Raw genomic sequence first — 16,617 nt, 5'->3', positions numbered from 1 at the left:
TCTATGACCCCAATTCAGTGTTTTCCAGCCTGGAACATAGGACCACGGGTGTACCAAACTAGTTGGGTGGGGAGGGCATTGTAATTTGATCTAGGGCAGCTGTGGTAACTCAGACTTCTCAGCCTCCTATTTGAAATTAGAGTTAAATGCTGTTATTTAATCAACTGTATTGGAATTATTTAACTTTTTAAGGTGTATATAATGCTGAGTTTTTAGAACACCTATTTTATTGAATCATTATTTCGTGGATTATTGATTAGATAATGATCTTAGATGGTAGGAACAATGAATCTAAACAACCGTTTATCATTCACTCCAATTAATTGAAGGGCTCCACATATTGCCTTTTTCTACCACTGTCCAAATGTCTACAGGCGAGTCTCACCTTACACGGGGGTTCCATTCCGTGGTTAGCGCGTAAAGCGAAAACTGTGTATAGTCAAATTACATTGAGTTGAATGGCAGGCGGAATCGCCAGCACTACAGAAACAGTATTTGAATTGTTGTTTTTCTTTTTTTGTTTTTGCCCACCACATAAAGCTGAAATCGCGCACGTTAAATGCGCATAAGATGCGACAGACCTGTACAACGTTTCTTTCCTTTTAGGTGCTGCATAAATTTGCCCTGGCAAACCCCACAAAAATGGTCACTTTCATGCCATCTTCCCTCTCCTCAGCCTGTTCACCTGCCATTGTAGCAGTCTGGCAGGAAGGGGACTGTGTGATTGGCTGGAGAAAGGAGAGGGCATATAGTGACATGAGGGGAAGAAGGGGGTGAAGCACTTGGAGGGATTGAATGGAGATATAATTCTTCACTTCTACAGTTCTGAGGAGCTTCTCATGGCAGTTGCCTTCCTCTGCTACTTTGTGAAGGAGTGGAGCTTCTGGCACTGTTTGGGAGTCTGAGGGCTGGTCTACACTACAGACCTAGATCAGTATAACTATGTTGCTCAGGGGTGTGAAAAATCCACACCCTGGAGCAACATAGTTTATACCAACATAACCTCCCATGTAGACAGCGCTATGTTGATGGGAGAACTTCTCCCACCAACATAGCTACCGCCTCTCCTAGAGGTGGATTAATTCTCTCCTGTCAGTGTAGAGCATTTTCATTAAAGTTCTACAGTGGTTTATTTGGTAGTTTGCTCCAGTTGGTGTAAATGCACCTATGCAGCATTTTAAGTGTGGATATGCTCTGAGATGGCAGTCATTTCCTTTACTCTAAGGGCATGTCTTCACTAGTAACATTAAAGCACTTTAACGTGGCTGTGTAGTCTGTATAAAGCTCTCCCAGCGCTATAAAAAACCCATCTCCTTGAGGGGCATTGCTATCAGCGCTGGGAGTGTGGCTCACAGCGCTGGTGCACTGTCTACACTGGCACTTTACAGCGCTGAAACTTGCAGTGCTCAGGGGTGTGTTTTTTCACACCCCTGAGCGAGAAAGTTGCAGCGCTGTAAAGTGCCAGTGTAGACAAGCCCTGAGACACTGTTTCAACTCCTGCCACTGTCTGTGCATTCCACATTTTAGGAGCTGTACAAATTGCGATATGATGCCATTCATTTATCACTTCAGCATGATTCTGTAGAATTCAGTGCAGCTTTGCTGCATAAATCAGGAACCTTGCCACATAATTTGAGTCTATAGTGACTCATAGTGCATTAGCTCTTGCCTGGGTTAAGAGTTTAAAAACTCCTCTGACAAATTGAGAAGGAACTAATCATTAAAACCCTGTATCAGAAAATGGTAAACTGTGTTCACTACTGCCTGATTAAGAATCTTATAGCAAAGAATTGTGATTTAACTGAACATGCTTGTGAAGTCATATCTAAACCTCTGTTTGTTATATTAGGAAGAAAAGGAGTTAGGAGAGAAAAGAGCAGCAGAACTCACTCGCCTAACCGGACTGTTTATTCTTAGAAGAACACAAGAGATCATAAACAAATTTCTCCCACCGAAAAAGGAGAGCATACTTTTCTGCCGACCAACAGCCTTGCAGCTTGAACTCTACAGAAAACTGCTTAGTTCTCGAGTCATTAGATCCTGCCTACAAGGAGTACTAGAAAACAGTCCTCATCTGATATGTATAGGAGCTTTGAAAAAACTCTGCAACCATCCCTGTCTTCTGTTTAAAGCCATAAAGGTATTTACTATATTTTGCTTCAACACAAATAATTTGACATTCCTACACAATAAAAGTCATTAAAATGAGTTACTGTTAAAAACTGTATCAGCAAAGTTCCACAAACGCCCTCCCAAAATGATATGCTTTAGAGCTTTCAAAAAACCTAAACATTAGAAAGTCAGTTCTGTCAGTTTCCTTAGGGTGGTGGTATCAAATACTTCCAGCATTTCTGCTGTAATTTGATCATCTTCCACCACTTTGTTACTTTTCAGCTTTTTGACTGCACTTTGTACTTCTGACATCTCTTGAACTGATGTTATTGTCAAGTTGATCAGGTTCACGTACTTAATCAAAATCTGGTATTAGTTGAGGTGGGGTCTATTGAGGACGTATTTTAAATGCTCTGCCCATCTGTGTTTCTGTTCCACCTCAATTGTAAGCATTTTTCTATCTTTGCTTTTTACTGGCCCGTGTCCTGTTTTGAAATTTCCTCACAGTATTTTAGTCACTTAGAAAACAGCTCTGTGGTTTCCTATCATAGCATCAGCTTCAATGTCAACTGCTAGGTCTTCAATATATCTCCATATCTTTCTTTGCATTGCTTTTCACTGCTTTGCTTTCTTATACTCCTCCTCTGTCTTTTCCAGTTGTTCATTTGGTCTTAGCCTTCAGGACTTTCCATTTCAGTACTTTCCATATGCCACATTCAGTTCTTGTTCTGTCTGCATTGATTTCTATCTACAACTGCTGCAGCTTGAATCACATTGTCTCTGAGCACTGCCTATTTTTCTTCAAGTCCAGTCAGTGTCTCATCTTCCTCTGCTACTGGTGATGCCTCAAATCTGTTCCTTAATTCAAGTTAGAATTTCTTGCAGAAAAAAAGGCTGGATTCAGGCCCAAGAGATCCAGTGTAGATCAGATATTCATACTAAGGGCCATCACAGAAGAATGTACAATGGCATGCTCCCCTCTTCATCAATTTAATTGATTTTTCAAAAGGCGTTTGACAGCCTTCAAAGACAGGTGTACATTCATAGAATCATAGAATTGTAGGACTGGAAGGGACCTCCCGAGATCATCTAATCCAGGCCCCTGCATTTAAGGCAGGACTAAGTATTATCTAGACCAGGCCTGCACAACTCGTAAAGCAGTGAGGGCCATATTACTCCAAAGAAAACAGCTGAGGTCCAAACCCCCCTGGTCCTGCCAACCCCCCCCCAGCGCGGCCAAGCCCCCCTGAAACACAACACTCCCCCCAGCGCTGCCCAGCCCCCCAAAATACTCCCCCGCCCAGCACCGTCCACCCTGAAGAAACAAACCCTCCTTCCCCAGCGCTGCCGCACCAAAACAGCGGTATTGAACCTTGGTAATATGTTATAGCGGGCCCCTGAGGTAGTATAATTAAGGTAAAAGAGAAATGTTTTTTTGCTAGAAGTAGAATAAGATCTTCCCCCAACTTTGTAATCAAGTGCCCTGTTGAATGAATGAGGTGTGAATGAGAGAGGCATGGAAGGCAGCACCTCCAGACAGCTGCAACCCTTGGAGAGGGGATGGGAGCCAGACCAGGTCAGTAGAACAAGTCAGCCACTGATTCCTCGCTCGCCTCCTCAACCTGCCCCCCCAGCTCACCTACTCAGCCCCCACCACTGCCCACCCGCTCGCTCGCCTCCTCAGCTTCCTTCCCCCGCCGCCAGCTCACCTGCTCCTTCTGCCACTGCCCTCCCACTCGCCTCCTCACCCCCCACCACTGCCCACTCACCTCTTCAGTCCCCCTCCCTCACCTGCCGCTTGCCTACTCACTCCCCACTGGCTGCACAGTGAGCCCACCTACTCATCCCGCATGGGCCGCACAGTGAGATCTAGATCATCCCTGACAGGTGTTTGTCTAACCTGCTCTTAAAAACCTCAAATGACAGAGATTTCACAGCCTCCCTAGACAATTTGTTCCAATGCTTAACTACCCTGACAGGAAGTTTTTCCTAATGTCCAACCTAAACTTTCCTTGCTGCAATTGAAGACCATTGCTTCTTGTCCTATCTTCAGAAGTTAAGAAGAACAATTTTTCTCCCTCCTCCTTGTAACCACATTTTATCTACTTGAAATCTGTTATCATTTCCCCTCTCAGTCTTCTCTTTTCTAGACTAAACAAACCCATTTTTTTCCAATCTTCCCTTACTTCAGACCATTTCTCCATTTCATTTTGAATTTTAATGCTATCCTCCAAAGCACATGCAACCCCTCCCAGTTGGTATCATCCACAAGCTTTATAAGTGTACTCTCTGTGCCATTATCTAAATAATTGATGGAAAATATTGAACTGAACTGAACTCAGGACCAAACCCTGTGGGACCCCACTCAATATCTCCTTCCAGCTTGACACTGAGCCAATGATAACTATTCTCTGGGAACAGTTTTCCAACCAGTTATGCACATACTTTATAGTAGCCCTGTCACCAGGGGCAGGAGATTACGCTGAGATCGCTCAGTTAGGAAAAACTGCAAAGAATGCGGCAGACAATCCCCCAAACTGGTGGTTCTTCTTCGAGTGATTGCTCATATCCATTCCAGTAGGTGTATGCGCCGCGCGTGCACGTTCGTCGGAAGACTTTTACCCTAGCAACTCCAGTGGGCCAGCAGGTCGCCCCCTACAGTGGCGCCGCCATAGCGGGTAATATATACCCCTGCCGGCCCTCCTGCTCCTCAGTTCCTTCTTACCGCCGTGTCGGTCGTTGGAACTGTGGAGCGCGGCATAGCTGTCCTCCACATCCCTAGCTTCTCTTCGTTCATTGTTTCTAGTTTACTGTCTAGCTTTTTAAGTATAGTGCCAGTTTGTGAGTAATAGTGTAGTGATTTAGTTCTATGTATATAGTTAGACGGGTTTCGGGGGCGCTAGCCCTCCCACGCCCGGGCCATGCCTGGTTCGCGCGGTTTGCAAACGGGCTTGGCGCTGTCGAAGCCGATGCCCGACGTCGCAGCGATCCCACGACCCTGCTGAAGTGCCTGGGGGAAGTCGGCATATCGCCCGAGAAGTTGCGCATTTTGCCAAGGCCTTGCAGACGGAGGACCAAGAAGAAGCGAGACAGCGCCTCAAGACGCTCTGATGGAAGCGGCGCTTAAGTCCCTTCGTCCTCAGCACCGAGTGCCGCTTCAGCCACAGCAGCCGGGACCACTCCGGCGCCGACAAAGGACATCCATCGGCACGACCTTCTCCGCACCGTTCAGGGAAAGACTGTCTCTCCTCTACCCGAGGCGTAAGCTGCCTCGAAAAGAGAACCCGGCGCCGACGCCGACGGGGGTTGGCCAGTACCAGGACTTCGTTGACTCCGGGCCCTGGCAGGTCCGTCGAGTCCGATTCCTCTCAGCCCGCCGCCAAGATCCGGGGGTTGAGCGAGGTCCGCTCACGCCTCGAGATTCTCCTCGCCGAGAGCGGTCATGCTCTAAACAGAGCCGGTGCTGCCCAACCGCCCGCACCGCAGTGGGTCTGCAGTCTAAGGGCATAGCCGACGGCCGCGTGAGCACCGTCCCGGACTCCCGGCTCAGCACCGGTCACGATCTTGCAACCTGATTCGATCCCGCGGGAGGTCTCGCTGCGCACGCTGCTCGCAGTCCGGCACCGTCCCACGACAAGGACCATCATACCGCGGTGGCAGATCATCCTCGTGCTCGCTCTCCGATAACCCCGCACGTTTCTGTGCTCCAGCCACACCGTTACAGGGCCGATGGAGTCGTTCCCCCAGAAAAGTCATCGGCGAGCCAGATCCCAGTCGACCTCAGCGCCCGTAGAGTACAAGTAGTCACGATTTCCTCAGGACGCTCTCTCTCATCCCTCCAGTGGTGGCTGGATCGGTCCGTCGTGTGTGCAAAGGCTTCCATTCCACCGCCCAGCGCTCGCTGTCTCTGAACAACGGGGCCTTGGACTTGGGATGGGGAGCTCACTGAGGTGCCTGTGGGACCCAGGGCCGCTGGTCCCTCCCGCATCGCCTACATACCGTGCGAGAATTGAGGGCGGTCCGCACGTGGCTTTGTTTCAGGCGTTCGCGTCAAGCAATGATCCAAGTCGCTGTGTTCGGTTTTCACCGACAACACAACGTACGGATACTATGTAACAAGCAGGGCGTACGAGGTTTCCTCTTCTTTGTCAGGAGGTCATGACGTTGTGGGACTTTTTGCAACTAGCCCACTCTGTTCACCTAGATGCTTCCTTTTCTCCCGGGGGTTCGAAATACGCTGGCGGATCAGCTCAGCGTCTTTTGCTCCCACGAGTGTCCCTGCGCCCGAGACATCGCCCTGGCGCTCTCCGGGAGGTGGGGGCATCCCCATATGGACCGGGTCATTCGCATCCCGCAAGGACAGAAAGTACCGGTTGTCTGCTCTTTTCCGAAGTTGCGAACAGGGGTCGGTCAGACGGCCATTTCTGATTCCCTGAGGCAACGCACCTCTTCTATGCGTTCCCCCGTTCCGTTGATTCACGAGGTCCTTCTGAACGTGCGCAGGACAGTGCCCGCTTGATTCTGATTCGTCCAGCGTGGCCCGGCATGCATTGGTTTCTCTCTTCCTGCTGAGCCTGTTCGGTAGTCGACCCTGTTCCCCTGCCTCTCACCTGGCCCTGATCACGCAGGACCCACAGCCCGGCTTCGTCACCCAACCTTCCGTCTCTGCACCTCTCAGCGTGGCCTCTGTGTGCGGACTAGGTCCCGAGTTGCGACTACCTTTCACCAGTGGCAGGTTGCGTTCTGGAAGATAGGAAAACCGTCTGACGAAGACGACGTACTCAGCCAAATGAAATGCTTACGTGCTGGTGTGGGAAGGCGCTTCCACCACGAGTGTTTCCATTCCCAATCGTCCTCGATTACCTTTGGTCGCTCAAGCAGCAAGGCTGCGGTGTCCTCTCTCGTCGGGTTCTCACTTAGCCCGCTAATCCACCTTCCACCCGTGGGAGCGATGGCTGCTCAGTCTTCTCACACCCCATGGTTGGCTAGATTCCTCAAGGTCTGGAGCGTCTCTACCCCTAGGTCCGACCCAGCCCCTCTTGGGATCTGACTGGTGTTGTCCCGCTTAATGTCCCCCGACCGTTTGAACCGCTGCTACGTGTTCCCTCCTGCGTTACTTGTCTGGAAGCGGCATCCTAGTGGCATCACTATCTGGCTAGGCGTGGTGCAGAGTACGCGCCCCTTGTGGTAAACCCCGTATACGGTGTTCCAATCGCGACAAGATAAGCTAAGGCACACCCCGGTTTCTCCCCAAAGTTGTCTCGGCCTTTCATCGTCAACAGGACATATCTACCGTATTCTTCCTCGAAACCTCATTCGTCTTCGCCAGAGCAGGCAGTTGCACTCTAGACGTGCGTGGGCGCGTCAGCCTTTTATATAGAACGGAACCAAGCCATTCCGCAAATCCCCAGCCCGCGTTTTTGTTGCCCATAGCCGACCGGCGTTAAGGGTTGCTTCTCCTCGCACAGGATCTCCCTGGGTGACGTTCCTGCATATCGGGCCTGTTTACGACCTGGCCGGTTCCCATCGGGCAATGTGACCGTGCACTCTACTAGGGCCCAAGCATCAACTCGACGGCTTCCTTGCACGAGTACCGTCCAGGAAATCTGCAGGGCAGCGACCTGGTCCTACCATGCATCACCTTCGCTCCCATTATCCCTGGCAGCAGTCAAGGGATGATGCAGGCGCTTCGCTCTGCTCTGTGTTACATACTGCGACCTCTACATTCTCCGACCCACGCCTAGGTAAGGCTGGAATCACCGACTTGGAGAATGGATATGAGCAATCACTGTGAAGTAAGAAAACACGGTTCCTACCTTTGTACTGTTGTTCTTCGAGATGGTTTTTTGCTCAGTATCCATTCGCACACCCGCCTCCTTCCTCAACTGTCGGAGTAGCGCGCAAGAAGGACTGAAGAGACGGGCGGGCCGACAGCGGGTAATTACCCGCTATGGTGGCGCCACTCTAGGGGGCGACCTGCCGGCCCGCTGGAGTTGCTAGGGTAAAAGTCTTCCGACGAACGTGCACACGCGGCGCGTACACCTACTGGAATGGATATGAGCAACACATCTCGAAGAACTATAGTTACAAAGGTGAGTAACCGTGTTTTATTCTAATAGTTGGATTCACGAAGTCAGCAGCAAAACAGCTTCCACAATGTCTTTCTAGTTACCCAAAAGCCAAAAACATAGCTCCCTTAAAGCAACCCAGCCTTCAGGTTCCCACCCAGACAGCCAAGTCAAATATAATGAGGACTAGTGAAAATCTTGTTCGTAATATAAAAAGGTCTATCAATCTCAAAGGAAAAGACACATTACCTTCCAGGTTAATGAATATTTCAGATCTTACTCAAATACATGCTTACTGCCAATTCTTATTAACTAAACTAAAATTTATTTAAAAAGAAAAGAGAGTGACTATTGGTTAAAAGATCCTTACTCCAGGTCTCATCCTTGACTCAGGCGTCCAGCTTCTGACTCGAGCTCTGACCCTGGGCTCCTATAGCTAGCAACTGGCTCCTGCTCTAACCATTAGGAATAACATCTTGCCTCCAATATACATGACTGCCCATGCCCCACTCTATGAAAATTTGAGCAGCACAAAACCCACAAACAATAAAGGAATTAGAACTGACACAGCGAGCATGGATCTTACGGAGGCCAGTAACACTCTGATGGAGCTAGTGGAAGCTCTGCAGACTTTGCAGGCTCAGGTTTCCACTCTGTAGGTGCAGAACATAGGCCTGCAAGCTCAAGGCGTGTCACCTTCAGCTCCAACCTTTTCTTCCTGTGAGCCCAGGCTCAGGCAGGGGGACTGCCTGACAAGTTCAATGACAATCATGACAAATTTTATGGGTTCCTAAAACAGTGTCAGCACTTATTTCTGCTATGCCCATAGTTGTACCTAACTGACCAAGTTGGAGTGGGATTGATTATCAGCCTTTTAGCTGGCGAGGCCCTAGCTTAGGCCTTTCCACTCCTGGAAAAATCAAGCCCACTTCTGGAACAATTTGAGTACTTTGATCAAGCTCTGGCAGTGCTCTTCAATGATGAAAGTCATGATCCTACAGATGAATCTGTGCTTCAGGAGTTGCAGCAAGGACACCAACCAGTTGTAAATATGCAGTGGAGTTCTGATGCTCAGTAGTAGACACCAAGTGTGATTTCTGGCTTGGCCTAAACAACAGTATTAAAGATGAACCAGCATGGGTGGAATCCCTGTCCAGCATGGATGCCTTAGTCAACCTATGTATCAAGGTTGATGACCATCTGACCAACCCCCACTATCCTGGCTCCAGCTAGCCCTGACAGCTCTGTCCCCCTTCTCCACTAGTCCCTTCTCCATAGCCTGAATCCCTGCAAATCAGTCAGGTATGGCACTGCCTCTGGCATGGAGAAGGATCAAAACGAGACATCAGGCCTATACCTACACTATGGGGAATCGTGATGCTTTGGATCAAGCTACCTTGCCAAAATCCAGTTCTGCGCCCTGGTCAGGAAATGCCAAGCCCCAGCCCTGGTAGGAGGATCCCCTCTCCCCAAAAGGCTGCACGAATGTTTGTCCACCGGTTTCTTGTTGATGCCCAATCAGCATTCAACACATGCCCAACTCTCTCTTCAGCTCTGACACACTTCAATACCCAATACCAACCCACCCAGTGGATTCTAGTGCTTCAGGCAATTTTATAGAACTGGAGTTTGCCCAAGCACGCACAATCTATACAGTACAAGGACTCCCCCAAGTTAGTGGAGTCCATAAATGGGTCATACCATTTATCAGGACGGGTCATCCACCAGATGGGTCCCTTAGAGGTAACTGCACTTTGAGGCCATTGAGAAATCCTCTAGTTTGAGCACTGCATTTATTAGTTGTCCTTGGCATCTCCTGGCTCATCTCTCATGGCCCGCGCATCTGCTGGTGGACACGCATAGTACACTTTGACTTCCCATTTTGCTTACAGTCCTGTTTCCCAAGAGCTGACCCTTTGTGGTGTACTTGGTCCTCCAAAGAATTCAAAAATGCAAAGAGAGGATCCAAAGGTGACCCTGACAACCCCCATACTGGCTCCCGGGATTCTTATTGAATATCAACACTATGCCAGTGTGTTAATGAAAGAAAGCCAGCACCCTTATCACCCCATTCTAGCTACAACTGCCCCATCAGCCTTCAGGCAGGAGCAGAGGTTCCCTTCAGGCATGTTTATTCCCTCTCCAAATGTGAACTACAGGCATTCTGTAGCTATCTTGAGGAGAACTTACAGAAAGAGTTCATTCAATCCTCTATGTCCCCGGTGGGGTCCTTTGATCTTCTTTGTGGCAAAGAAATGTGGCTCCCTCTTGCTTTATGTGGATTACTGAGCTCTAAACAAGATTACAATCTGAAACCAGTACATCTTACCACTTGTTAGTGAGTTGTTTGAAAGACTCTGCTCTGCCAAGGTCTTCACAAAGTTGGACCTTGGTGAAGCTTATAACTTGATGAGGCTCCAGGAAGAAGAATGGAAGACTTTCTTCCATACCAGGTATGGACATTAAGACTATTTCAGCGGTTCTTAAACTTTAGCAACCCTAAGACTCCCATTTTGATTTATATTTTTTCATGGACCCCCAAGCCCATCACTCAGCCCCAGAGCCCTCACCCCCTCCTGTACCCCCAACCCCAATTTTGTGAGCATTCATGGCCTGTCATACAATTTCTATTCCCTGATGTGGCCCTCAGGCCAAAAAGTTTGCCCACCCCTGCCTAAACCATGTGCACATGTACCTCTGAAAACCTGTCCTTTCGTGCTAATAGTTCCTAGGGTCCTACTGCCCCTTCTCAATCTCTAAACTCACGGAAGACACAGTCTACAACCAATGAACTCCCTTCCTGTTCTCCAGCTCTGCCTTGGATCCCTTCCAATCTGTCTCCTGATATCTCCACTTTACAGAAATTACTCTCAGTAGGGTCTCTAATGACCTCTTTACGGCCAAACCTCAGGCCCTCTACTCTGTTTTCACCCTCCCCATCCCTCTGCTGCTTTTGACACTGTTGTTTATTCCCTCCTTGGCATCCTACCCTCACTGGGCTTTCAAGATACTATCTTCTCCACCTACCTCTTTGACGTCTCTTTCAGCATCTTTTCAGCCTCCTACATACTGCCCTAATACAATCTGGTCATGTAATTAAGCAGTACAGTTGTTCCAAATAAAAGTGTGGAATGAGACCACACAGCTTATGAGGGAAGATGGTCCCTGAGGGAGTCTGTCTGAGGAAGTGGTCAACAATAGGAACAAGTTTGAGAACCACAAATATTGAATCATCCAGCCTGCAGGAACTGATGGGGCCATCTGACTGCAACCTAGGCTATTACTGCAGCCTTATCTCTGGGCTCACTGACAGTCACTTAACCCCCTTCAGGCTGTACAAAATGCAGCTGCCAAAATGATCTTCCTAACATGTCACCCTCCTCTTTGGATCTCACCACTTGTTCCGGCCTATACCTCACTAATGGGGAATCGTGATGCTTTGGATCAAAGCTACCTTGCCCAAAATCCAGTTCTGCGCCCTGGTCAGGAAATGCAAGCCCCAGCCCTGGTAGGAGGATCCCCCCTCCCCAAAAGGCTGCACGAATGTTTGTCCACCGGTTTTCTTGTTGACTGCCCAATCAGCAATTCAACAGTCATGCCCAACTCTCTCTTCAGCTCTGACACATCTTCAATACCCAATACCAAACCCACCAGTGGAGTTCTAGTGCTTCAGGCAATTTTAATAGAACTGGAGTTTGCCCAGCACGGCACAATCTATACAGTACAAGGACTCCCCAAGTTAAGTGGATGTCCATAAATGGTCATACCATTTATGCAGGACGGGTCATCCATCCGAAATGGGTCCTTAGAGGTAACTGCACTTTGAGGCCATTGAGAGAAATCCTCTAGTTTGAAGCATGCATTTATTAGTTGTCCTTGGCATCTCCTGGCATCATCTCTCATGGCCCGCGCATCTGCTGGTGACACCGCTATAGTACACTTTGACTTCCATTTTTTGCTTACAGTCTGTTTCCCAAGAGCTGACCCTTTGTGGTGTACTTGGTCCTCCAAAGAATTCAAAAATGCACAGAGAGGATCCAAGGTGACCCTGACAAACCCCATAACTGGCTTCCCGGGAATTCTTATTGAATGATCAACACTTATCATGTGTTATATGAAAGAAAGCCATGCACCCTTATCACCCCATTCTAGCTTAAGCAACTGCCATTTCAGCCTTCAGGCAGGAGCAGAGGTTCCCTTCAGGCATGTTATTCCCTCCCCCAAGTGAACTACAGGCATTTCTGTAGCTAATCTTGAGGAGAAACTTACAGAAAGAGTTCATTTCAATCCTCTAATGTCCCGGTGGGAGTCCTTTGATCTTCTTTGTGGCAAGGAAAGTGGCTCCCTCTTGCTTTATGTGGATTACTGAGCTTCTAAACAAGATTACATATCTGAAAACACAGTACAGTCTTACCACTTGTTTAGTGAGTTGTTGAAAGACTGCTGCTCTGCCAAGGTCTTCACAAAGTTGGACCTTGGTGAAGCTATAACTTGATGAGGCCAGAAGAAAAGAAATGGAAGACTTTCTTCCATACCAAGGTATGGACATAAGACTAATTTCAGCGGTTTAAACTTTAGCAACCTAAGATCCCATTTTGATTTAATAATTTTTTCATGGACCCCCAAGCCCATCACTCAGCCCCAGGCCCCAGCCCCACTCGCAGAACACTCACCCCTTTCCCCAAGGCTCCACTCCACCTCTTCCCGCCCCTCCTCTTCCCTGCCTCTTTCTCTTCCTCCCTCCGCAGCCCTCTGCAATGCCGCTGAACAGCTGTTCCCTGGTGTGCGGAGTGCTGGGAGGAGGGGCAGGAGTTGATTCAGCGCCTGCAAGACACTCTGGAGAAACCCTCACGGACCCCAGTTTTGAGAAACCCGGACTATTTTGACATGTGGTTGGTTGTGCCAACCTCTGAATGACCTCAGTTTCATGAAATGACATCTTAAGGGACATTGCTGGACCCCTGTGTCGTCATTTTTTCGAACGACATCTTTGTTTTCTCCCAAAAGTCAGGCCCCTCCACAATCATCATGTGCACATTGTCTTGGAGACTGCAACTAAACCACGTCTATGCAAGAATCCAAGAAGTGAGAGAATTAAGTCGGAGACACATAGAGGATTTTATTATACAGTTTCAGAAAACACTCAGTTAACAAACTGACGAGTCAGACATAACTATACCTATCATTGGAACTGGAGAAGTAGCAATTCAGACAAGATGGTCTAACTCAATAAATTAATAGGCAAATAAGATTTAAAATAAAAAACGAGGAAGTACTACTTCACACTAATGCAGAAATTCATACCTCGTGGAACTCTTCACAGTGGGCATATTGTGGAAGGCCCAACACAATTAAACTGCTTCAGAAGAACTATACATAGTTCCATAATTGTAAATTGCCAGGAATGGGTCCGGGATGCAACATCATGACTCTAGGAGTGTCCTGAAGACCTCAAATTTGCCAGATTAACTGGAAGTGGGTGACAGGGATGGTAAACTTATGATTGGCCTGTTCTGTTGCATGTTTCTCTAGAAGTATCGTACATGGCATTGGCTATACACGTCCAAAAAGATATAGCGGATATACGAGGGGCTCTGATGGACCATAACTGGAGACTCACCAGTATGGCGCATAGGATATGTTCCTTATACAACAAGAGCATCATTAGGACGAGGGCTCCATTCATCTGCAGTTCTGGCTGAATTTCTCAGAACTTCTTGCATCAACGTCTCTTGCCTCTCCGTCTACACACCGCACAGACTATGGGGAAACAGAGGTGTGTCTATCAAATCTTACGAGCAGTATTTTTTGCTGTCTTCTGAGATACAACATCGAGGGCATTGGCTCCCCTGCTGTGCTATAGAATAGGTAAATCCAGGACTTCAAGTTACGCTGCTCAAGTCCTTGAAGATCACCCCTCTTTCACAACTCATTGTGGAGATCTACACCAGCGAACCCATACTCAGACTGCTCCCACCCACTATCCCATATCAGTATGAAGAACGGGAGGAGTACTTGATCTCACCAAATCCTCACTACTTGGTGAGTTAGGGGAGACTTCAGTAATCTGATGGGACTTGGGAAAGCTACAAGTCACAGTGATAGTCATGGGAACAGTAGAGAACATCCATGCCCTGACCCATTGTGGGAGTTCTCCCGGGAATGCCCTGAGAAACCAAGATCACCGAGGCTCCTACCAGCTGCCCTTGAATATCGTGAATTTAGGACACTACGCCAGCCATTTCCGGCAACCTAAGAGAAGTGCAGCTAGCTATAGTAGGCTGTCAGATTGGATACAGAGCTGTATTGGTTGGGAAAATGTAAGAAGATTGCTCTTTAAGTGCAGCCGGCTATAATTTGGTGGCTGCTCAAGAGTAAAAGCTCTTGCACCTGCTTGTTCCCACTTTGCTCCCATCTTGTTCCATCCTGCTCCTCCTTATGTCTCAGACCCCTGGCTCCTTCTGCACCAGCCTTGCTCCTGACGTTGCTGCCTCTTCAAGATACCCAATCTCTAACCTTGGCTCACACTCCCTGACTTCAGACTCCAGCTCTGGCCACTGACTTCCTCTCCGCCTCCTGGGCTCCTATTTCTGCCTACCACTCCAGCTCTAGCCCACCTAGTGTGACTCCTATCCATCACTAGGCATGACACCCCATGTCCTGAACTCTGACAAAACACCCTCAAAAAGCTAGCAAACATAGCAACCATGGAAAAGTAGCTGGCAAGCAGGGCTCAAAATCAGTTATGCTAAACAAATATCTTGCACCCAGATGTCAAGCAGTAGATATCACATTAAACAGCAAAATATCAAGGAAGTACATTGGTCATCTACCTGGAACAAACACAATATATAGCTAATGGACCTCAAAGGAACAGACATCAAGGAAAGGAACAGCACTCCCACAACACATTACTTACTTCAGCAAGTATGGAATTAAAGATATATAGCACCAGAACACAAATTGGGAATTTTCGTTCAGAATGTAATCTTGATGCTAACATTCACTGTGAGAGCTGGAGATTACTATTAAAATAGCTGACATGAAAACTTATTTTGCAAAAATAAGTGCTGTGACGGCGGCAAGGCCCCAGATGGCTATAGGAAAGTAATGAGAAACAGTATGTTTAGCCCCAGGCTAAACAAATCTCTGTTACATGTCAACCACAATGACCAGTGCTCTCCCATGTTAATCAAGACACCTGAGGCCAATTAAGATCTTTCTAGAAGAGTGGAACAGGTAGGTATTGATTGGGAACACCTGAAGCCAAATCAGGGGACGGCTAAAACCTAGTTAAAAACCTCACCAGTTATCAGGTGGGCAATGCCATGTCAGGCCTATGGGAAGGAAGTTGACTGAGGAGAGTTGGAGCAAAACACACAATATCAGGCACAAGGAAGAGGCCCTGAGGTAAGGTGAAGTGAGCTGTGAGCAAGTGGGGGCTGCTGTGGGGATAGCCTCAGGGGAATATGTAACACGTCCTGTTTATAAAAAGGTCAGCTACCATAGCTGATGCTATTAGGGTACCTAGGCTGGAGCCCGAGCCTAGAGGGGGGCCTGCTCCACACTTTGCTCCCCCTGATTAATCACTGACGACTGGGAGACAACAGACCTATGCAAGGAGGTATAGGGAGTATAGTTTCTCCTCCCGTCCTACCTGGCTATGAAAATGGGCTTCAGTAAGGCTGTGGACCCTGCCATCTAGAGAGAGAAAGAGTGACGTGGAGGGCGTCACAGTGGCCTGTGAGGCTAGTGAAATCTCCGGAAATGCGGGACCAGCATGAGACAAGGAACAGAGATTTGTCACAATTGGTGGTCCAGGATGAATCCATCGTTCACATTGTGGTGGAAGAAGGTTTTTTTTTTGTGTGTTTTTTTTTTTTTTTTTTTTTAAACAAGTGCACTGGGGTTTTGGATTTTGTTTTTGTTTTGTTTGCTTTGTAACACAATGGAGGTGGGAAGAGCCCTGGTACTAGCCATGGCAGCCCAGCAGGAGTCCATCTGGGTTCAAGCAATGGCGCAACAGGAATCTGTGTGGCTACAGCAGGAAACCAATCAATTATTGATGGGCCAGGTGACCCAAGTTCGTTCCCTCTTGCGAGAGGTTGTGGACCAGCTAAAGATCCTCACCACCCAGGCCCAGGGGTCTGACGGGACGTGAACCCTGAAGGCCATTGGTTGTCTGCCAAAGTTGATGTCAGAAGATGACATAGAGCCATATCTCCTCTCATTCAAGAGGACTGCTCAGCGTGAGGCGTGGGCCCAGGAGCAGTGGGCCAGCATTCTCACCCCATTTTTGTGCGGAGAGGCCCAGAAAGCCTACTTTGACTTGCCTGCTATGGATGCCACTGACTATACTGGCTTAAGGTAGAGATCCTAGCACGATCAGGGGTGACGGCAGCAGTACGGGTCCAGAGGTTCAATGAGTGGAAATACC

The 16,617-nt window shown here is 48.2% G+C and overlaps 1 protein-coding gene across 5 annotated transcripts in view; it reads left to right on the top strand.

The window, feature by feature from the left end:
* RAD54B (RAD54 homolog B) overlaps nt 1-16,617 on the top strand; it is a 138,493-nt gene that overhangs the window by 109,521 nt on the left and 12,355 nt on the right. For 4 of the 5 annotated variants that reach the window (XM_032787210.2, XM_032787209.2, XM_075063104.1 and 1 more), the window contains exon 10: nt 1,850-2,140. The exons of the other annotated variant lie outside the window; for it this stretch is intronic. In XM_032787210.2, the coding sequence (XP_032643101.1) occupies nt 1,850-2,140 (291 nt within the window). The remainder of the gene's footprint in view (nt 1-1,849; nt 2,141-16,617) is intronic. 5 annotated transcript variants of the gene reach the window in all.

This window comes from Chelonoidis abingdonii, chromosome 2, assembly GCF_003597395.2.
Source record: "Chelonoidis abingdonii isolate Lonesome George chromosome 2, CheloAbing_2.0, whole genome shotgun sequence".
Classification (NCBI taxonomy): domain Eukaryota; kingdom Metazoa; phylum Chordata; order Testudines; family Testudinidae; genus Chelonoidis; species Chelonoidis abingdonii.
This window is presented reverse-complemented; position numbering and strand designations above follow the sequence as displayed.